Source organism: Falco punctatus (assembly GCF_963210335.1).
Source record: "Falco punctatus genome assembly, chromosome: Z".
Classification (NCBI taxonomy): domain Eukaryota; kingdom Metazoa; phylum Chordata; class Aves; order Falconiformes; family Falconidae; genus Falco; species Falco punctatus.
The window spans coordinates 46,807,326-46,831,266 of NC_137586.1; the positions used below are offsets into that span (position 1 = coordinate 46,807,326).

The 23,941-nt window shown below is 36.9% G+C and overlaps 1 protein-coding gene across 1 annotated transcript in view; it reads right to left on the reverse strand.

The window, feature by feature from the left end:
* CNTNAP4 (contactin associated protein family member 4) overlaps nt 1-23,941 on the reverse strand; it is a 275,901-nt gene that overhangs the window by 80,152 nt on the left and 171,808 nt on the right. Inside the window, exons 4-7 of the mRNA XM_080373008.1 lie at nt 15,779-15,926; nt 4,118-4,321; nt 3,763-3,947; nt 1,607-1,750 (exon numbers count right to left, since the gene is read on the reverse strand). Coding sequence (XP_080229134.1) covers nt 1,607-1,750; nt 3,763-3,947; nt 4,118-4,321; nt 15,779-15,926 — 681 coding nt within the window. The remainder of the gene's footprint in view (nt 1-1,606; nt 1,751-3,762; nt 3,948-4,117; nt 4,322-15,778; nt 15,927-23,941) is intronic.

The window sequence follows — 23,941 nt, forward strand, 5'->3', positions numbered from 1 at the left end:
GCACCACCTGAACTATAACTAATTTGTTCTGTACAGATGATTACTAAAAGAATAATGTGTTTAGAATTTAAAGTACATTTACCTTCTGTCCAACACAAAGAGCTTTTAAACTTTTGAACACACATAAAATTTTGACCTTCTAGTTAAAAGCTAAAAAATCAATTCAAGAAAAATACTCACTAGCCCCATAGCATGACATTAAAATGTGTCTGGTTTCATTTTTTTCGAGGATAATATATAAATAAATAAAAGCTCTGTCTTACGAACTCAGCTGTAGAGAAATGAATAGTGAACTGAACTGACCCTTAAGGAGAAGGCAGTCATCAGATTAATAAAAGTTAAATGGTAAAAGCTTAACACCTACAGACTCACCCTGCATGTTATCTGGACAGCTGCATGAAACTGTATCAGACCAGCAAAGTGGTTATTTAGCAAGGATTCTATAGTAACATAGATACTTACTGGCACATACACACGATAAAACATCTACAAAATGTTTCTGAAAGTAGCACAACAGTTTAAATCGTTTGAGGTGAGGTGAAGACTATGACATTTCCTGTGACAATAACTTCATAGTTCCCCTTTCACTAGTCCACACAGAGTCCCCTACAACTGTCCTCTCCTTAACATCCACCAGCATAAAGGACAGGAGATTTTTATGGAGGCATCAATTTAGTTAATTCTCAGATATTTCAGATGAGCTTCGCATAAGAAGAGATGCCTGTCTTTTTTTTTTTTTTTTTTTTTTTTCCTGAGGAGTGAGGAGGGGCAGAGAATCAAATTTGATTGTTCATATTCTGAACTGAAATCCAAATTAAAAGATTCGGAGTTGAAAGTATGTAAATTTTTTTTTCATTTATTTTGACTTGATATTTTCCATCATATCTCTGCATTTCCTGCTGCTAAGGAAATAAATACTGTAAACAGAGATAGATTTTGTACTATTGGGATAAATACAAAGGACTTAATACAGTTTACAGAAAACTTTCTGTTTGTTTATTGTTGGAAACTTTTGTCTAAATGGTAGGGATCTGGTTAATACAGCTGGTGGCCATGTAACAACAAATGCATTAAACTCACCAGCCTGAACTACAGCTTTTCAGACAAAAAGCAGTATAAACAATATAAATTGACAAACAGAATATATCTATAAAAATTATAATGATCTCGAGAAAACAGAGTGGATCAGTGTCCTCAGCAGTAGAAGGATTTTAAAATGTACTGATGGTGCTCTCTTACTAGTCAGGTACAGAAGTCAAAGCCAGAGCTTCGATGTTTTCAGATACATCTTTTTGTTACTCTCTGGCTTTTGTACATGCATAGCGGTGGGATATCACACAACAGTGAGGTATCACACACATCTAAATAAAGAGCTGTAGAATAAAATGCATTCTGCATTGTCTGCTGGATGAGTCTGTACAACAGCAAATATAAAATACCCCAGTCAGGTGATTCTTTGATTTTTCTTTCATTAAAGAATACAGATTTTACTAGAACTGTGTGTTAACAGGTTGCATAAGAAAGTGGCTGTATCCTTTTTCTTTCCTCTATTTTATTATTTTTATTTTATTTTATTTTATTTTTTCCTTAACAATGAATCTCTTACCACAACGTAGATCTGAGATTTATGCCTCCTGGCCAGGTCAATAATATTCACTCCATTATAATAAATATTTTCAAAACACCCATGAAAGTTTCTGCGTGACGATGTCCCTGGTTTTACAGGCACTGGGATCCCTCCAAAGCTGAGCTTAGAAAGAGAAGAGAAATCAATGACACCATTAAGTAGTTTTCCAAGGAAAGAAGGTACTAATAGCATAAGAGCAGAAGTCAAAGACTGGCCAGTAATGGATCTGCTAATTCTTGCCTATTTTCTTTTATCACACTGATGTAATAAAAGAACACACTAACAAAAATTAGGCTATATCAAGTCATATGTATTCATTAAAATATCCCAAAATGTTGACTTCTTTTTTTTTTTTTTTTTTTTTTTCTGCTGAGGATGCCTTTTAACAGTTGCTTAGCATTGAGTTTTGTCAGTTTTCAGGAACCATTACAGCTGCAAAACCAAGGAGAAGGATACCCAGGACATGCAAACCATGCTTGATGGCACAAAAAGGAAGAAGAGAATTTGCTAACAAAATTTTTAGGAAACTTGAGTCCGATTTCTCCACTGTGTACAAGTCAAAACTACTGTAGTAGAGAACAAGAATGCAACAGATTAAATTATTCTAGGGCAGATTTAAAAGAAATGAAAGGAGATACATTTTCCCTCTCAAAATTCTTAGGCTGTGCAGTTCCTTGATAATGATGCTGTAGGTTTACTTGGGTTCAGTAATAAATTGGAAGATTTAACAAAAATAAAACTCCAGTGAGAGCTGTTAAATTCAGTAATATCACCCTGTCTTAATAAGTGTCTGAGGCATAAACTTTTAGAAAGCAGTAGATTATTTTAGAAAAAACATTGCTACAGTGGTGATCTAATTTATACTTTGGGCTATGTTTCCACTCTTGTGCACCATCAGAAACAGGATGCCAGTTTAAGTGAACTTTGTAACTCATCCATTTCAAAGCTATTCTGGTTACATTGTACAAAGGCTCCATTTATTTAACTTTTAATTTTGAAAATTTGCTTTCTATTTCAAAACAGTTTATTAAAAAACCCCAAAATTCAATATGTCATGTTTCACTAAGTTATTAAATTGCAGCATTTTTCTAGTCAGAAGTGCAGCCCTGGATACACCATTTCATAATTTTTTTGAAGTTTTAGGGGTTTTTTTTTTCTAGCTTTTGCTTTCCTTTCTACCTTGTATTTGTAACTTCAAACTATGGTATGTGGAAAAGACGAAAAATAAATCTGCAATACTGGTTGATTCAGTAAAATAAATGTATTTGCCAATCACTTAAACCTGACATTGATTGTTCCCCATCCCCCCCCCCCCCCCCCCTTTCTTTTTTCTTTTTCTTTTTTTCTTTGTAAAGAGGTTCTCCAAACCTTGGCATTGTAGTTAAGATTCAAATTTTAAGCACACTCATGGCTTTAATTTTATGAATTATATTTTTGAAATGGGATAATGTAGACACGGAACAGCATGAAATCTTACTCTAAACTGATTATAAACTGAAATGAGTAGAATAAAGTAATTTGAATCTGCAGGTTCCAGGCACTCTGCTCTATCACTCATTGTCTCATCTAACAAACAGGACAGGGCAAAGATAAAGCAGCCAGTTGTCACATTACATTTGTGAAATAGTGGAATTTTTAACCATAGGTGGGAAACTGTCACAGCAAATTACATCTACTCCTTTCCAGGAAGCTACCATTTGTGTAAGCAAGAGTTTTTCACAGTACCTTTACCAGATTTAACAGGAATTTAAGTCTTAATCTAAACATTTCTAAAATGGGTTTATGCTGGTTTTTTGTAATTTTTGCCAAGCCGTAACATAGTAACTTTGGGCTGGGGGTCATTTATTATGTTTAAATACTGTTTACCACATTTGCAGCACTACTGAAACAAAGATATTAACATAATGAATTCTGAGATTAAAAAGATAGTATTTTAAAAAATTTGAGTTCCAAGTCTAGTGGAGCATTAGTCATCAAATAACATCTCTTTTTCTTTGATTCATTCCTTTAGGAGACAGAAAATCCCTAAAGTCTCAAGAACTACAGACTTCTATAAATTCTGTCTCCTTTGCTTGTTTCACTACATTTACATAACAGAGTTAATAAATGTAATAAAAGAAAGGTAATTTTCACACCTCATAATCAACGTCCAAATAATTGAACTGTCCTTTTGCATGAAAATGATGAGTGTGTTTATCCACTGTAAAGTTTACTTGATTGTTAAAGTGCTCAATGAGAACAGAATGCCAGTGTTGATCATCCAAAAGGCTGCCCAGCATAATATTAATTTGGGCATTAGAAGGATGAGTTTTAGTATCACCTTGAAAGAAGAAAAATAAAAACTATTAATTCCATTTAAAAATATAATTATTCAAGTATATACTGCTAGTGTATCATACTCTATACATTTAATGCCACTTAACGAACTACAAGGATTAGTCAAAAAATACCTAATAACTATATTAGACTTTATGACACTGTAACTGTTACCTAAATTAATGAGTAGGGACAGCTTCCCTTTAATTAATTCCAGGGTGATGTGGTCTCCATTTTGTCCTTGTCTGTGGAGGAGAATTCCATCACTTTGCATTGTCTTAAACTTCAGAGAAATCACATCTTTCAGTGCACTAATGAGTTTTTGATTAAATGTGTAAATTAGACAACTTTTCCCATCAAAGCCAATCACCTTGGAACCTAGAAGTAAAGAAATGAAAGATAATGTATAATGCTAAGTCTGAAAGAAACAGTTGCATGTTACTTCAATATGATAGGAAGTCCCACCACTAACACCCCTAGATTTACCTGTGCTTAGTAAAATGTTGCTTATTTCTGCTATTCCTGTTCTATCCCAAACATTGAGACTGCTCTGTTTTAATGGTGATGTTATCACTAGAAAATAAAGCCAAGTGAACAGAAGAGATCTTCCTTCTGCTCCAACCTAGTACTAATGTTACATGCTAAAGGGTCTTGCTTGCCTTGGAGCCATGAAGTATTTTGACAGTTTCTGTTCTTAACTGTATTCTTAGGGTGAAAAATCTCTATGAATTTATCTGCAGTTGGTTCCAATATGCAAAGTAAAGAGAATAAAAATCATGTCTACTACATTTAACTGATTTTCAGGACCTTCAAGCAGGCTATAGAATTAAGCCATTAAAATCAATCTGGATGTCTGTACAGTAGTTCAAATATCATGGCATACGATTCTAGGAAAGAAATAAAAATATTCTAAAATTAAAACCTTTCAGCTGTAAGTAGGGGCTGGTTCTCTTCATCAGCTGTTGGGGTTTTTTTGTTGTCATCATAAGCAAATTACAATTTTAATTAAGCTGAATTAGTTGTAGTACTGGAATACAGAACCTTGTACCCTCAGTTTTCCAGTATGGGCATCACAGAATCACACAGTGGTTGAGGTTACTATGCATCTCTGCAGACCATCCTGTCCAGCTTCCCCACTCAGACCTGGGTCAGCTCCAGTAGGTTTCTTAGGGCCATGTCCAATCAGGTTTTGAGTATTTTCAGGAATAGAAACTAATCCTTTCTGGACAACCCATGCCAGTGTTCAACCATCCTCACAGTAAAACTGAATTTCAGTTTATGCCCATTGCCTCTTGTCTTGTCATTGGCCACCACTGAAAAGATCCTGGCTCAGTCTCCATTTCGCTCTCTGAATTGGGTCTGGCTGAGCCCCATAGCAGCCCTCATGGTGTCGCGCTTGTATTGGTAGCTAGAAAGCTGGTCATAACACACCAGCGTTTTGCCTGCTGTTCAGCAGCGCTTGCACAACGTCAAAACTGTCTCTCCAACCTTCCCCTCTGCTCACCAGTGGGCTGGGGGTGTGCAAGATCTTGGGAGAGGACATAGCCAAGACAGCTGACACAAACTGACGAAAGACATATTCCATACCATATGATGTCTGCTCAGATATAAAAGCTAAGAGAGAGGAGGAAGGAAGATATTCGTCTTCCAAAGCAACTGCGACACATACGGAAGCCCTGCTTCCTGGGAAGTGGCCAAACGTGGCCTGCTGATGGGAAGTAAAGAAGAACATCTTTCGTTTTCATTTGCTTCCACACATGTGACTTTTGCTATTGCTTCATTACACTGCCTTTATCTTGATCATCAAGGTGGTTTTTTTTTCATCTTATTTTCTACCCATCCCCCCACCACCACCCACACACACACACACTCCTACCCCAGGGTTCTGCTGAGAAGGGAAGTGATAAAGCAGCTTGGTGGACACCCAGAATTCAGCCAAGGTCAACCCACCATACTGTCCCATCTTACCATTAATATACATGGGTAAGATCCTCCCCAGCCTTCTACTCTCCAGTCTGAGCTCTCTCAGCCTCTGCTTATATGGCAGATGGTCCAGTCCCTTAATCATACTTGTGTCCTTTTGCTGGATTCACTCCTGCATATCAATGTCTTTCCTGTAGTAGGTTTCCCAGAAGCGGACTGAGCAATTCAGAGATGTCTCATTACAATGGCTGACTAGAAGTGAAGGATAAACTTCCTCAATCTGCTAGCAACACTCTTCCTAAAACAGCCCAGGATGCTGTTGGCCTTCTGGGTTGCAAGGGTTTGTTGCCAGTTCACGGTCAACCGGTCAACTTGCTGTCCAGCAGAACCATCATATCTTTTTCTTGAAAGACATAGTCAGTCCCCCATGTGTATTGGTAAACCCTTACTGAGATTATCCCTTCACAAGTGCAAGACCTTGCACTTTCCTTTGTTGAATAGCATAAGATTCCTGTCAGCCCATTTCTCCAGCTTATCTGTGTCCCTCTGAAGGGCATCAAAACCTGCTGGTGCATCAATCAATCCTCCAAATTTTTATTGGCTTCAAAGTTTCTGAACATACACTCTGCCTTACCATCCAGGTCATTATTGAAGATTAAACAGCATCAAAACCAGTATCAACCCTGGGATGTACAGGTGAATAGACTCAGCTTGACCTTTTGCCACGGATCACAATTCCTTCAGCCAGGCAGTTCAATCTCTGTTCACTCCACCTCATTTTTCACATCACTTTTCTATGAGTACATTATGGGAAACAACATCAAAACTCTTGCTAAACTCAAGATAACCAACATGAAACACTCCCTTTTGACCCACCAAGCCCGTTATATCACTGTAGAAGGCTATTAGTTTGGTCGGGCGTGATTTCCCCTTCATAAATACATGCTATTTTCATTAGTCTCCTTATCCTTCACATGTTTGAAACAGTTTCTAGGATTATTTGTCCCTTCACATTCCCAGGGATTGAAATAAGGCTGACCAGTTTGTAGTTCTCCAGGTATTCCTTGCATTTGCTGGATATAGGAGTGACAGTTTGTCTCTTCTAGTCTTTAAGAACCTCTCCCAGTTGCCACTGCCTTTCAAAGATAAACAAATGTGGCCTCAGAATGACTGTGGCCAGGCACCTCAGCACTGTCAGGTGCATCCCAATAAGTCTGTGGACTTACATATGTCCAACTTGTTAAAATGTTACATAGCCTGACCCTCCTCCACTGAATGTCTCCTTGCCCTAGCCTTTCCTGTGGGATTCAGAGAGCTGATATTCCTGAAAGCAAGCCTTACCAGTAAAGACCAAGATGAAAAGGGCATTGAGTGCCTTGGCCTTATCCATACCTTTTGCCTCAGGTCTCCTGTCCCACTCAGCAGTGAGGCCTTACTTTTCCTAGTCTTCCTTTTGCTTCTGATACACCTGTGGAAGCCCTTCTTGTTGTCTTCCATAACCTTTATCAGTTTTAAATCCAGGTGCTTTAGTTTTCCTAACTACATCCTTGCATTCTCAGTGAAAGTTTTTATGTTCCTCCTCAGTTATCTGATGTTTCTTCCACCTCTTGTAAGCTTTCTTTTTACTCCTGAGCTCAGTTAGGAACTCTATGCTCATCCATTAAGACCTCCTGCTTCTTTTGCTTGATTCCCTGCTTCTTGGGATGGACCTTTCTTGAGTTTGGAGGAAATGATCCTTGAAAATCAACCAGCTCTCCTGAAGACCTGTTGTCTTCAGGATCATCTGCCATGTTACTCTTCCAATCAAGTCCCTGAGCATGAAAAAAGCTTTCTATCCTGAAGGCCAGGGCTGTGATTTTGTTGTTTGCCTTGTTCCCTTCTCAGAATCTTGAACAACACAGTGTTATGCTTGGTGCAGCCAAGGCTACCCCAGCTTTCATGTCACCATGAGTTATTCCTTGTTTGTAAGCATAAGGGCCAGTAGAATGTGTGATCTTATCAGCTCTTTGATCACTTGTGTTAAGAAGTTGTCATCAAAGTATTCCAGAGAAGTCCTATATTGCTTATGCCCTGCTGCATTGTCCTGCCGGCAGATATGAGGGTAATTAAAGTCTGCAGTAATGACCAAAGCCTGTCAACCTAAAGCTTCTTCCAGCTGTCTGAAGAAGACCTTATCCATTTCTCCAATATCAGACAGTCTGTAGCAGAGTTCCACCATAGTCCCACCACCTTTTGTCTGTCCTCTAAGCCTAATCCATGAACTCTGAGCTGTCTCATCATCTGTCCCCAGGCAAAGCTCCATGCACACCTGCTGCTTGTTCATGTGTTAAGTGCCTTTCCTCCTGGCTAGTGCTTTCTAAACAGCCTGTATGAATCTGTGACACTACTGCAGTTGTGTGAGCTCTTCCATCACGTCTCTATGGTTGTGATGAGATTGTGGCCTTTCACATGCATGAAGACCTCCATTTCTTCTCTGTGTTCCCCATGTCATGTGCATTAGGATGCAAGAACTTCAGAAAGGCATCCACTTGTGTTGATTTCTCAGAAGTGTGAGAACTTCCCCCATCATGTTACCCTCACAGCAGCACTTTCTTATATGTGTGTTTGCACTTTAAATGGTCAAGTTCTTGCACTTTAGCCATGGTTTGTTTTTTCCAAGGTCTCTCTTGTTCACACTGCCCTGAAGCCTTTGTTTCTCAAGACCAGTCCACCACTTCCTCACTAGATTTTGGGCCATCATCTCCCTCTTCCATCATTCCTAGTTTAGAGTTGTCCTCAGGCTGGTGAGCTTGTTGGAAAAGATGTTTTTGCCCTACATGGTCAGATGGATTCTGTCTCTTCCTAGCAACTCTTGATCTTCAAAGAATGTCCAAAGGTTGTTAAATCTGAATAATTGTTGCTGATACCAGTTTTGCCACTAGTCGTTGATCCAAAGGACCCACCCAGTCCTCCTCAAGTACTTCTCTTTTGTCAGTAGGAACAAAGAAAATGCCACTTGAGACACTTTGTACTTGCCCCTAGAGCCATGCAGTCGTGCTTGACACACACCAGATCTTCCCTGGCAGTACTATATTGGTGCCCACATGGAAGAGCAGCAGAGGGAGGATAGTCTGAAGGCTGGATAAGCCTCAACAGTCTCTCCACAATGTCCTGGATCCAATATCCCTAGCAAGCAGCAAACCTCCGCAGAAAGTGTGTCAGACAGGCAGATAGGCCAGCTTCCAGCAACCACAATGGAGAGTTGGGAACACACCTGAAGGGACATCTTCATAGAATGGAACCATACAATAGTTTGGATCGGAAGGGACTTTTTAAATATCATCTAGTTCTACCCATCCTGCAGTGCACATGGGCAGGGGCATTTTTCAGTGGATCAAGCTGCTGAAAGCCCCATCCAGACCTTGAACACTTCCAATGAGGGGGAATCCACAACTTCTCAAGGCAATTTGTTCCAGCGTTTCACCACCCTCATCACTAAAACAAATAAATTCTCCCTTATGTCCTTCTTCAGGTTTAAAGCAATTACTGTTGTCACCACAGGCCCTGGGTTTTTTTATAATAAAGACCCATCTTTATTATAAGCTCTGTTTAAGTCCTGAAAGGCCACAATAAGCTGTCCCTAAAGCCATCTCTTCTCCAGGCTGAACAACCCTAGCTCTCTCAGTCCTTCTTAATAGGAGAGGTGTTCCATCTCTCTGGTCACTCTGGTGGCCCTCTTCTGGACTGTCTCCAACAGCTCTATGTCTTTCTTGTGTTTGGAACCCCAGAACTGGATGCATACTCCAGGTGGAGTCTCATGAGAGTGGAGTAAAGGGAGATAATAATTTACCTTGACTTGATTGATTCTGTACTGTAATAGACCAAATAATAAAATCTTAAGTTTTAGAGGTGAAGAAGAATAATAATACTGTGTTTTCATTATTACACTATGAATATATGCTTTCTGACTTGCCCACTTATATTCATACTTCTCATGACTGTGCTAAAAGGTAGGTACAGTACTACAGCTCCATGACAGTGCTCCAGTGAAATCTACTTTCTATTTATGGCAGTGTTTTACTCAATTTATTTAAAGGTTACATACTTTCACTTTACTTGTAGAAAAGGAAAGGCAGGGCAGGGAAGGGCAGGGAAGGGCAAGGCAGGGCAGGGCAGGGCAGGGGAGGGGAGGGGAGGGAAGGGAAGGGAAGGGAACAAGGGAAATGACCAACTGATTTTATCCAAATATTATATAAAAAAAAATCTGTCAGAATGGGTTCAGATTAATAAAAAACATACAGAAAGGAGTTGATAGCACTATAAAAAGCTAATAGAGTATTTACACCTCATAAGTAAAGGAGAAAAAAGTTAATTGTCCTTGAAAGATACATTTGTGAAATAAATTAAGATATAAAGGACACTTAATAAAATAGGAAGCTATTTTTCAACTGACTGGTTGACTTCTTTCAAGCCAATGGAAACCCATTATCTATTTACTAACTTTATATAATTTCACTAAAAGTACTTCTCCACATTGTCAGCATGGAAGTGAACTTTGTTTAAATTAACTATAGTACTTAAATCAGCCATTTACATTCCATTTTCAAATACTTCTGTTAAGCAGATGCATCTATGATTTTAAATACAACTTCTTGGTTTTCCTCACATCTTGGTGATGTACTTCTTACTTATGAAAAACTCCTTTACCCAATTTATAAGGAATAAATTACTTTCTCCCTAAAAATGAATCCTAGGCTAACTATTTTTCTTCACTATGCCTCTGAATGTATGTGACCAGTAAAAGCATTAATCAATGTTAAATTTAAATAATTTAATTTAAATAATGAATGAGAAGTATAATAGCTTCAATAAAAACTTCAATAATAGAACTCATACATTGTTTTTTACCTATTAAACCAGTTCACTAGATGTATTCTTAGTAGGTACTGATAACAGCCTTTTTTTTTTTTTTTTTTTTTTTTTTTTTTAATTGGGAATATACTCTTGCTATTAGTTATTGAAACATAAGCAACATTTAGCACTGCTTTCCAAAGTCACTTTCACTATTCTTTAGCACTATCTTCTAAGAAGCGAAATCTACTTTGTCCAAATTTGGAAAATAAACAAAATTAAACCTTCCCACCACCACCATGCATGAAGGAAGATTATGAAAGGGCTGCAGATGTTAATCAGAATTCTTATAATCTTTCTAAAACATTTTGTCTTCACTATCTATGCATTACTACTAGAAGTAAATTTAAAGTGTTGTGAGATAAAGCTTGTGTCTCCTACAGGGTTATCAGGATAGAAAGAATAAGTCCAAATACTTAGGGTGTCATGACATTTCCCTTTCGTATTTACCGTCTATTCTCAGCTGCTAATAGTCCCTGGATTTGAACATCATTCTCCGTGGGTTTTCTCTACTCTACTGTTATAAATAAGGAAAATAAAAAAGGTTAATTTGCTTTGTAAACACTCATCTTCTGCTTTCACAATTTACAATGTGTCTTTCTCAAATTAGTAAAATTTATATTCTTATTATACTGTGTAAATACCTTTGGAAGTGATGATGACGTGCTTCTCAGAAACTGGAAATTCTGGAAACCTCCTCACATAGCATAGGATCAAGAGTTTTTGTGATCCTGCACAAAACTTAGTTGCAATATTTTTGTTTGAAAAAGGTTTTGGTTTTTGTTGATATTTTAAAGATTTAAATTACTGCTAATTGCTCTATAAGAGAAAAAATCAAAACAATGTAAAAGTTTGGCGCTTTTGTTGTTGTTGTTGTTGTTTTGTTTTAGATATTCTTAATCCTGACCAATTGTATTCAAATGAGAAATGTACTCTCTGGCCCTTTCCAGTCTTGGGGAAAGCAAACCTGAAAAGGTTCTGAGGGTTCAGACAAAACAGGTAAATCAGTACTTAAGCATTGCTTTAAACAAAGCCTCTGGCGGGGGTGGGGTGGGATGGGTGGGGGGGGGGGTGGGGGAGCAGGGGGACACACAATACATGACCAACCTAAAAACAAACAAAAAACCCCCATAAAAATAAAAAATAACACGTTAAAATTGTTTGTAATCAATCACATTTAAATTTTTCTCTTTTATAATCACTTTCACATCAAAACCTTGAAAGCACATTATCCCCCTATGAAGATGATAGGAAATCCTTTCTTGGACTGAAATAACTGTGCCATCTATTTTATGCATTCCAGCCAGGAAGGGAAAACTTAAAAATATCTCAACACAATTAACAGTGTTAAGAGGACTTTGGAAGCATGTTTGCATACCACGGTATCTGCAGTGCTTGTTGTTGGGCACTGCATCTAAAGTTTTAATGCACAGAATGCGTTTAGTTCCCAGTTATCTTTCTCCTACAAATTATTACATTTGCCATTTTCACATTTAAATCCATCTTTCTGTCTGTCTTTTTTTTCTGTTTTCTATTTTTAGTCTACTGGTTTTCAGAAGATGGAAGGAGAAAGAGAACATTATAATGAAGGGAGAAAACAGTAAGCCAAAGGAGACTTCTAATTTCCCTTTTTTAGTGCTGGGGCATAGCTTAACCTGAACTCTGTTTTACATGGCTTAATTATCACAATCTGATATTTCAGGAAAAAGACAGGAAAATGTCTGTAGAGATTAATCAGTTTATTTTTCACACACTAAACAGTAAGAACTGTCAGGCAGAGGCTGAGAGAGAGTTTTGGGTGCAGTGTTCTTGGCAGCACAGAGTGTTTGTTGTGAAGTCATTGCACAATGAGATTTCATCAGTAATCTAAACCTGAAGCCAGGTAGATCACCTGAAGGTAGAAAACATCCTTCTTTCTTTCTTTCTTACATGTAAAAGGCTGTAGGAGAGGACTAAGAAAACTGAGGAACATAGCAGAGGTAGCAGAGTGAAGAAGAACTAAACACAAAGAATTCAGGGAAACTCTTTTAATGTTTCATATAGCTGTAACCAACTACCTGTATTTAGCCTTTCAATTCCATTAAGTGCTAACAGGCAAAAATGGCAGGACTTGTTCTGGGTGCATGCTTTACAAGGTTATAAGATGTGACAGTCCTTGGCTCAAAACCTTTGTAGTAAAAAAGAAGCATTTAAAAAAAAAAAAAAACAAAAAAACAAAAAAACAAACAAACAAAAAAAAAAAACAAAAAAACAAAAAAACCAAAACAAAACAAAACAAAAAAAAAAACACCACCAAAAACCCCCAAACAAACAAGAGGAAACAAAACTCATAATAACCTGGTTTATCCTATCGACATTACCAAACCTCATTGAGACTGTAATTAAAGGGGAAAGGTTAGTTCTGAGGATACTAGGCTAAGTTATTCAGAGTGGGTATTTGGTTGGAAGTCAATGGTCCAGCAACTTGGAAACAGTGTCAACAGTAGTCCTGTCCTGTAAGTACTACTTAACTAAGATAGCAATGACTTCTTTTGGATGCAACAGACATGCATTTTTCAGTATCACTTTATGGAATACTGAGATCAACTTTATATTGTTGTTGTTTTATTTGTGTAATTTGCAACAGATGAGGCTGAAGGAAGAAATTACTACACTTACACTTGAATACGGACCACATATTCAGCTGTAAATGGAAAGAGAGTTGCTTACTCTTACAATATAAGACCCACTGAGATCTCTCTGAGGGGAAGAATGAGAAACAGGAAATCTGGAAACTGTGAACCAAAGTTAAAGTAAGCATCATTGATATTTCTGTTTTTTTTGGGTTTGGGTTTTTTTTGTTGTTGTTTTGTTTTTTTAAATTTAATTTTCTGGTCCCGCCTGGAAAAGTGCATAGCAATTCAGAAAGAGCCAGGCATAATTACTGTAACAATAACTACATGCCCTGCATGTGCCTGATAAATGGAGGGAAAGACTGGAGCAAAGGAATTCAACTTTTAAATTATTAAAAACAGTTTAGAACTATAAGACTGTAATCGCCTGGTTTATCTTCCACAGCAACCACTGAATTAAATTAATACACATGGTAGTTCTAGATGTTCAAAATAAATAAAAAGATGACAAAAAGTCTGAGATTCATTTGGAATTAAAGCATTTATACATAGAAAAAATAAGCATTTCAAGAACTGATAACACCATTAATACAGAAAACGTCTTAACCATCTTACAAAAAGTTCCCATCTTTTTAACACTATCACATTCTTCATGTGCTGCATTACAGTGGATAGTAGATGAAGTAAATATTCCATTTAAATTTAGCTTAATCTTAGAAGATAGTTTTAATTGATTTAGTTCCATAAGCCACCTATAGGATTGATCCTGTACCAAATAAGTAAAATACAGAAAAATACATGTTCTTCCTCAAAAGTAGTTACCGACCACACACAAAATATTTTTACTGTGTAACCACTTATTCTGTATGTTTTATTACTTTAGTCATATGCACACTGTCCTCTATAAGTCCTTTAGTTTGTATATTTTCCATTGGCAACATGACAATAGAGATATCCAGAAGACAGCCATAATATCTCTTGTGAGGTGTGATACAGAAAATTACAGTAGTAAATATAGATATTTAAAATCTAGATTTTAGGCATGTTCAAAAGAAAGCTATTCAGTTTGGGAATGTTTGGGAACAAGGCTTTGAGCAAGGATTTAAACATTGTTAAATGCAAGGACTGCGAAGAAGTAAACCTGATGATTGACATTCAGTGTAGCTTAGAGACAGGAAAGAATGTACTCTCATCAAGTATCATAGTGGTAGGGTTTCAAATGGGACATTCCAGTGAGCTTTCAGCTGGGAATGATAAAGTCGTCTGTTCATCCTCCATTTTTAGTAGTCCTGGTACTTAAAACAGTGGAGGGTATGGTGAATCATAGTCATATTTCTCAATTATAACAGTATAATTAGACCATTCTACAAAGACTGTTCCCAGTCTCCAGGCACATGACACTGAGGAATTCCATGTTTTCTTAGGCTCTCGCACCCTTCTGTCTGTTGTCTGGGATGGGGCAGTTTACCTAATTTCTGAGGTGACATAATCTCCTGCAGCCAGGCTGAAATTTTCGGTATCTTTAGTTAATGGTCTTTTACTCATTTTACAAAGCCAAGTTTAAGGCAGAGTGTCTAGCGATGTGTTTTACTGATGTTTAGTTTGAACTCAGATACTAATGAATGGAAACAGAAATGAAGTGATCAGCAATGTAAAGCATGACTTAAGAATAGAAGTTGAAAAAAAAAAAAATCCTACAAAAAAAACCCAGATGAAAGCACTTAAAATAAGCAATTAAAGAATTTGCTTAAAGTCTGTTTCCTTCATGGAGAGAGGATGTGGAGAATAAAAAGTAGTAAACAATGTGCTAAAAGGAATATATTTTTAAAAAGTTCAAGGGTGAAGTATAGTAACAAGAAGACAACATGAAGATTTACATTGTCCAGCAGATCAATACAACCATAACACTTTTGCATTTGTCTTCCAAATGCATGTATCTATTATTACTGTTCTATTAATGATACAAAAAACATTCTAAAAGTACTCCTTAAATATATAACAGCTTTGAAGTATCCTTCAATTGTTTATTTGAAGGTCTATCTACTTGTATTTTTGGCTTAGGACCAAGACCATATATATTCAATATTGTAAACATTTCCACATCTTTCCCTTCAGGCAGAAAGTATACCATGATAATATGCAGTTTTCAAGACTGTAAAATAAAAAAAAATTGCATTAAATCTGTTACTGGATTATGTCCTCACCATTCATTCCAACACAGAAAGAAATGGAAAATAAACATCAAATATTGTTATATGTTGCAGAAATAGTGGTTTGCACATACACTTATTGAATTTGTGTTATTCAAGCTTAAATTTAAGCTTAGAAATCTACTTTCCAGTGTAATCTAGGTAGCAAAAGAAAATGATGAATAGTCATTGCATTTATCTGATTCAGCAAAAATACTTACTGTATGTGCATCCGTATACTTCAATGCGCATTCCAATTCTGCCATTAGGATTCCAGTCCAAAGGCACAAAACGGAGGAGTCTTGCTTTAATGGAATGCTGAAGCTTATAGTATACGACACTGTCTGCATTTGTGTTTCCAGAAAAGGCCTAAAAGAAAATGAACACAGCCAGATTGGTATTGAATACAGAAATATATGGAAGCATTGCTGAACTTTTCATTTTATACGCTCCTCTAGCAAAAAGTCAAGCACAGGAATAAAATGTATTTGCTAGTGGGTTCCGTAGGAACAACTGTTGAATCAATCTTGGTTATTCTTCTGGATCAAGTGTTAAGTCATTTATGCATTTAGCACAGATACCACACTCACTGATAACTCTCACACCTTCTAAAATTTGTTAGATTTCAAACCCAAACATTTATTTCACAAAATTTGTAGAATATCCTGGCATTTCAGTGTATTGTACCATCTAATGTGTTTTTGTAAGACAACAGAATGAACTCTATGATTTCCTCTTACTGAAAGGTTAAAATTTTATTGCAGACCTGTGTTTTAGATGTGTAATACACTGAATCCAAAAAGTTCTTATACTGACAGACCACAGTATTGAAAGACTGTAGTTTCCAATGAAATAATCCAAAGTATTATGAAAGGTTTTTAATTCAGTGTTCTGAATTAAAAGTAATGAAAAAACCACATCTAATTTTCACCATTTAGGGGCGGACACATCTAGTGAATAGACTCATTACAGATAACCTATTAAGCTAGAAATAAGCAACAAGAGTTACTGGCTCTGAATATCCACACCACCTTCAGCTTCGTGCTTTAAAATTTCACTGTTACAGTGGGTGAAGGTGGAAACACGTTAAATAGACACTGAAGAAGAGCTACTATTTGCAAGGTGAGGCCTTTCCAGACCTCTTGTCCCTTTCAAATCCTTATTTGCAGTCTGTAGCAAATACAGCTGCCAATTAAAGTGCCAATGATTTTGTTGATAGAACCAGAGCTCAGGCTGCAGAAGTTTAAGTACTGTGAGCAAATGAAGTGTTCAATTAAGATTTAATTTTTTTTCCAAAATAATTTTTGGAGGGCAGCCGCCTTATGAAAATGTTATGTTGTTAAGTTTTCAGTACAGAATGCATATTACTTGATAGTTTACTGCAGGGTATACTTAAGCCATGTGTTCTTCATTTAAAATTAGGGATTTTTTTACTTCAGTAACAATGTAAAAGTAATTCAGACTACTCTTTAAACTGTTCAGAAGGCTCAGTTTAGAAATAAATATTTTTAGCTGTCATTAACTAAGACATCATTGAAACTCTTAGAGATACTATATTATACTGCTTTTTAATAACACGAAGGCATACCATCTTTCTCAAAGTATATAGTTTTTGAAACACAGAAATGCTATATTTCAGTTCAGCCTTAACCAGTAGTAGCCAAAACCAGTACAGGCACCTGGGAGCATAGAAGTCTAAGCAGAGAGCTCTTCATGGCCTATTTTCCTCCACGAAGGAAAAGTGCCCTCAAACTTGTTTTTTCTAACCCTGTAGTTTCTTTACCTTAAGCTATTTTAACCTATTTGATGCTTTGAAGACGTAATTATTTAGTTCATTATGTCATTAGAAATCAGACATGTGCACCTGACTGTATTAGTAAAATTAAGTTCTGTGTATAGAAGGGCATCACCAAGCTCAGAATGATTGTGAAGGTAAGCTTACAACGAGATAAGGTAAAAAGGAAGTTCTTTGTTTCCCTCTCCATCCTTTATCTAGAAAGCTAATATATTTTTAGACAGGGATAACACCAGCACCATGTTCAAAACTTCCTCCTCCAGGGACAAAAAGTCCCATAGATAAAGCTGTGTGAGACAGTGAGACATGGACTGTGTATAGGAGGCCATACATTAGACCATCTAGAACAGATTAAGCTTGTTTATGAATGTAACTTTTACTGTATAATCTACTATATATACACTGCAAAACATACTATAGGACTAAAAAATATCCACAATGTTTTTACATGTATTGTGTACCCATTTTAAGAAATATTATTTTTATTACAAATATTGCTTCATATTAAACAAGTATACTTAGATGCAAATTCTCATTTAATGTTTAATGAAAGGAACTGGAACAGGACTCCAACCTGGATGATTTTGTAGGAAGAGGAAGTTTAGCAGTTAGGAACTAATGTACCACAAGGAAGGTCTGAGTTTCACGCATGTATTTTATCAATTGTACTATCAAAATCAGCAAAAGAAGTTGGCAAAATAACTAAGAGCTGTTCATATAGAATAGTTGCTGTTGTTGCATGATGATGGTTGTACTTCGGAAATACTCTCAAGCCAAACCACCTGTACAAGTCTTTGCTTATGACGCATGCCAAAACTACAGTTAGTATTAGTGTCAGGGGTTGTCACGAAGGGAATAGAAATCTCAGAAGGCTACTGGCAGTTTATTCATCTTAGAGCATCAAACTACTCTCAAAATGCTGCATAATTAACCTATAAGGTCTTCTGAAAACTAAGGGAGTTTAAAATACACTATATTCTTCCGTAATTTCTAAGCTATATCCAAATTCATATAGTAGTTTAACTATTCCCTTCTCAGTAACAAAAGAAATGTCTATTCAAGTTAACCTAGCACACAGTATAATTAACATCAATATAAATGAAATATTCACTGGACAAGAATCCAAATATTAAGACTCTTGCTTCTCACCCTATTACCATGTGGGAAGTTATTGTTAGTCTTTTGAAGCTGGTCCTGAAAGTCAGCAGGTGTGAATTCTTCGGTTAAAGTGAAAAAATGAGTGTGAAATTCCTTCATTCTGGCCAGAAAACCCTGTACCAGACAACTGTCTCCTTTACTTAATCTTCATCTTAGAATTATCACTAGGAGAAAATGGTTGCATAGAAAAAAACGAACAATGATTGTTAGGGCTTTACTGGTTATAATCAATGATTTATGCAAAAACTGACACATCTGTTGGTTATAAAATATTATCAGTGGCACCTTAGTGAGGAGCCCTGTGAGGTAAATTACTCACTGCATTTTTCAGCAGGTCTTGTCTCTGAATTGTTTGAAGATTCAGTTGACATATGCTAAAGTAATCTTAAAATGACAAAAACACACAGTGGTTCATAAATTTACAAATTCATAGATTGGACTGATCATAACCTCTTTTGTAAAGAATGATTGAGTCTGTTAATGACAACATGATTAATATAGATGAGATAGGGAAAAATATTTTTTTAAAAAAAGGCTAGAAACCCATCATATATTCTTGTTCCAGTCAATGTCCACCACTTGTAACATCTCCTATTTCCACAAGAGCATGTTCCATCTGGGAAGTTCTGGCATATTTACATCATTTTCATATTGTCCATGTCATTTGACCAAAACTATGGTCAAAAGAAAAATCTTTGACCAGCTATAGTGATAGTATGATTTCCAAGCAAAACAGTGGAAGGATCTTAAAATCACTGCCATGCTGCAACCATGACTAATTAGTGTCAAATATATTGATGTCATGCAAAGATACTATATTTGCCCTTTCATTCAGTGATTCCCTCAGTCATCTTAGTTACAATGGAATTTGGCCTTTTTTGCTTTTTTGGTTTTATTTGTTAGCTTATTATTATTATTATTATTATTATTATTATTATTATTATTATTATATTTCTAATGTGCTTGCTTAAAAGATTCCAAATGTTTGTGGCATTCTGATTTCATCATTTAATATTATAAACTGAGCAGTGTAATTCACAAAGCAAAATTCCATTTAAACACAATGTAAGATGAAAAACAAAAAAATAAAAATAATTTTGAAAATACTCTGAAAGAAGAGACTTCAAAGACTAGTTCATCTATAATTATATTTTTCACTTAGACTTTTTGCAGTCCATTAAGTATAATTTAAGGAATACCGTTCAACATTATATTTTAGATATCTCTTAATTCATTGTGTTGTAACATTTGCCATTAAAGTACAATTTATTTTACCTTTAGATCAGGAGTTCAGAATTGGAATATTAGAAATTTTAGCACTAAAAATACTACTGGGGTTTTTTCTTATGTAAAATTATTTCATTTGCCAAAAGGAATACAAATCTGTCATTTATTTACTAGCTATGTCTGAGTGTTATTAAAATTACAGATGGCAAAAATGCACTATTGAATGCTCTTCAGAATGTTTCAAAAAACTATTTACTTTTCAACTGCCTTACTAATAGTTTAATACATGATGAGCTAGAAATGTAGAAAGGGAGTTTAGTTAATTAAAGATTACATTATACATACTTTTCTTAAATAGCTTCCCTTCACAAGAAGTTACTAAACTGTGTCTCTACTCATTATAGAACACCTCAAAGTGAAATTTCTTATGTACTATGATGGAAAGCAGGAAGACAGTGGATATCTTTTGAAGAAACAGGACCCTATCTACTATATATAGCTAGTTAGTTCAATTACTCAGTATACAAAAGAATTCTCTGGAAACACTCCAGCACAAGGTATCAATTCCCACCTATAGTATCTTTTACGGTTTATGGCAGCACATTAGGCAGAATCCTTTAGTGCATAAACTGGTTGGTTGTCTAGTATGACTGTGACCTAATACTCTTCGCTGTCTACTGATATTTCTTCTTAAATTTGAAACTCAGGGTCCTTATGCTCATGTTTATCTTACCTAGCTCATAGCCATGTTCTGTTACATGATGATGTCATTTACCTATTCATGCTTCTGAATTTCTCTTTTTGTAATAATGTCAAATTGTAGCATGATAGATGCATTCTGGATGTTTTTCAGCTTTTAAACACCAAAAAATTCCTAAAATTCAAGAAAAGACAACAGGCAGTGGAAGATATAAGAAATATATTATACAATTGAAATGGTCAGCAAGAAGATTGGCATGACCAGTGGAATTCCTCTGTAATACATCAACTACACTTAATTGATCTAGAAATTTCTAAAAATAGTTTGTTCTTTTTGCAGTTTCTTCTTTTTAAGAATGTTTGAAATGAATTTTTCCCCAAAGAGTTGTAAACTACATCTATCTTCCATCTAAAAGTGCTAAAGGACAGCTAAACATCAAAGCCAAATTATGCCAAATTATTTAAACTTCAAACAAAGTAACGGAATCAGCAATCCATGACATAACTTCAACCAATAACTGGATTGTATTTTGTGCCATATTATTTTTCATTCTCCTTCTTCACTGTTTGCTGACAATATCTTCCTTAAAAGTCACTTGGGTACTGAGATATATATAAGTAGTAAATCTGTGTTTCACTTATAATACTAACTAAAAAGCAGATACGTGGTCTTGAAACAACCTGAACTAAAAGTTTTTGTGAATACATTTTAGAGAACGGAAAGAAGTGAGAAAACTACGAAAATTAATGAGACCTCTATGAATGTCAAAACACTTGAAAAAAGTTGTCTTTATCACCAGTTCTCAGGAAAATATAGAAAAAAAGCAGGTTAAATGTTCAGCACACTGTGAAATAGCTAGTCAGACTTCTATGTAAAACTGTACCTCTCACCTCCTAGGCTTAAATGACAGCAATTTCCTCTTTGGCAGTGGTAGTGTGAAATCAGGTTGAGTGTTGTCCCTGTAATTTTTATTAAAAGGTGAATACCACAATCTTCAATATAAGTAAAAGGTGAAATTCAGAAACTATTTTTTCTCAGGAAAAAACATCTTAGTAGACTCTCTGTGCTATGTCTCCTGTCAACAATCTAATTTCTGTGCTTTGTAAACCAAATCTATTAATGTTAATTATAAGGAACCCATTAATATTGATATAATATTATCCAAATAATTTTGAACATGCATATTGCACTGTAGTAAAATGACCCAGCAATCAGATGGACAGGTTGCATACTGCTGTTAGTGCCATCCTTCTTATAGAAAATTTCTCATCTCTGACTTTTTGACAGACTTTACTTCATCACTTTTCCTGACAGTGATGCATCAAGCCTCAAGACAGAACTGAACGCCTAAACAGAATATATGAAAGAAGAAATATGGGTTTGTTAGACAGTTTTCTATTACTTTGGCTATAAAAGTTGCTAGTTACTTTAACCAGATGCAAAAGAAACACTTGTCTATTTTGCACAAGGGTACTGAAAGCATAGACTCCACTGGTGACTTTAATTCTATTGTGTTCAAAAACTGGCTGAACAGTTGGGCCCAGAGCATGGTGGTGCAAAATCTATGTGGAGATCTCTAATGAGCACTGTACACCATAGGTCAATATTGCATCCAGTCCTGTTTAACATCTTCATTAATGATCTGGATGATGGGATAGAGTGCACTCTCCAAGTTTCCTGATGACATAAAATCTTGGAGGAATGCCTAATACACCAGAGTGTTGGTCTGCCATCCTCAAGAGGCTGGAGAAATGGATGAACAGGAACCTCATGATTTTCATCACAGGGAATCACAGAAGCATTTAGGTTGGAAAAGACCTTTCAGATCATTGAGTCCAACTATTAACCTAACACTTCCAAATCCACCATTAAACCATGTCCCTAAGCACTGCATCTATATGGTTTTTAAACACCTCTAGGTATGGTGATTCCACCACCTCCCTGGGCAGCCTGTTCCAATGCCTGACCACCCCTTAAGTGAAGAATTTTTTTTCCTAAATTCCAATTTAAATCTCTCATGGAGTTACATGAGGCCATTTCCTATTGTCCTATTGCTCACCTGGGAAAGGAGACCTACCCCCACCTGCCTACAACCTATCTTCAGTTAGCTGTAGGGAGTGATAAGATCCCCCTGAGTCTCCTCTTCTCCAGACTAAACAACCCCAGTTCACTCAGCTGCTCCTTATAAGACTTGTGCTCCAGACCCTTCACCAGCTTCATTGCCCTTCTCTGGACACGCTCCAGCACCAGTACATCCCTCTTGAAGAGAGAGGCCCAAAACTGAACACAGTATTTGAGGTGCAGCCTCACCAGTGGTGACCACACAGGCACAACCACTTCCCTAGTCCTGCTGGCCACATCATTTTCTCATACAAGTCAGGCTGCTGTTGGGATCCTGGGACACCTGGGCACACTGCTGGCTCATATTCAGCCAACTGTTGACCAACACCCCCAGGTCCTTTTCTGTCAGGCAGTTTTCCAGCCACACTTCCCCAGGCCTGTAGTGTTGCATGGGGTTGTTGTGACCCAAGTGCAGGACCTGGCACTGAGCCTTGTTGAACCTCCTACAAGTGGCCTCAGCCCATTGATCCAGCCTGTCCAGATCTCTTCTGCAGAACCTTCCTGTCCTCAAGCAGATCAACATCCCCATCCAGCCTGGTGATGTTGGCAAACTTATTGAGGATGCACGTGATCCCCTCATCCAGATCATTGACAAAGATGTTAAACAGGACTGTCCCCAGTACTGAATTCTGGGGAACACCACTTGTGACCGGCCGCCAGCTGGATTTAACTTCATTCACCACCATGCTTTGAGTTTGGCCAGCCAGCCAGTTTTTTCCTCAATGAAGAGTACACCAGTCCAAGCCATAGGCAGCCAGTTTCTCCAGGAGAATACTGTGGGAGATGGTGTCAAAGGCTTTACTAAGGTCCAGGCAGACAACACCCTCAGCCTTCCCTCATCCGTTAAGTCACTTTGTCACAGAAGGAGAACGTGTTAATCAAGCAGGACCTGCCTTTCAGCAACCCATGCTGACTCGGCCTGATCACCTGGTTGTCCTGCACTTACCAAGTTGTGGCACTTAAGATGATCTGCTCCATAACCTTCCCTGGCACTGAGGTCAGATTGATGGGCCTGTAGTTCTCTGGATCCTCCTTCTGGCCCTTCTTGTAGATGGACATCACATTTGCTAACTTCCAGTCAACTGGGACTCCCTGGTTCGCCAGGACTGCTCATAAATGACTGCAAGTTGCTTGTTAAACACTTCCTTCATCTCCCTCAGTACTTTTGGGTGTATCCCATTGGCTCCATGAACTTGTACTTGTCAAAGCGTAAAGTCACCAAATTAAACATGAGCCAGCGATGTGTCGTTACTGCAAAGAAATCTAATGGTATCTTCAGCTGAATTAGACAAAGTATTGCCACTAGGTGGTGCAAGGTGATCATTCCCATTTATTCAACACTGGTGAGGCCACACCTGGACTGCTGTGTTCAGTTGTGGCCCT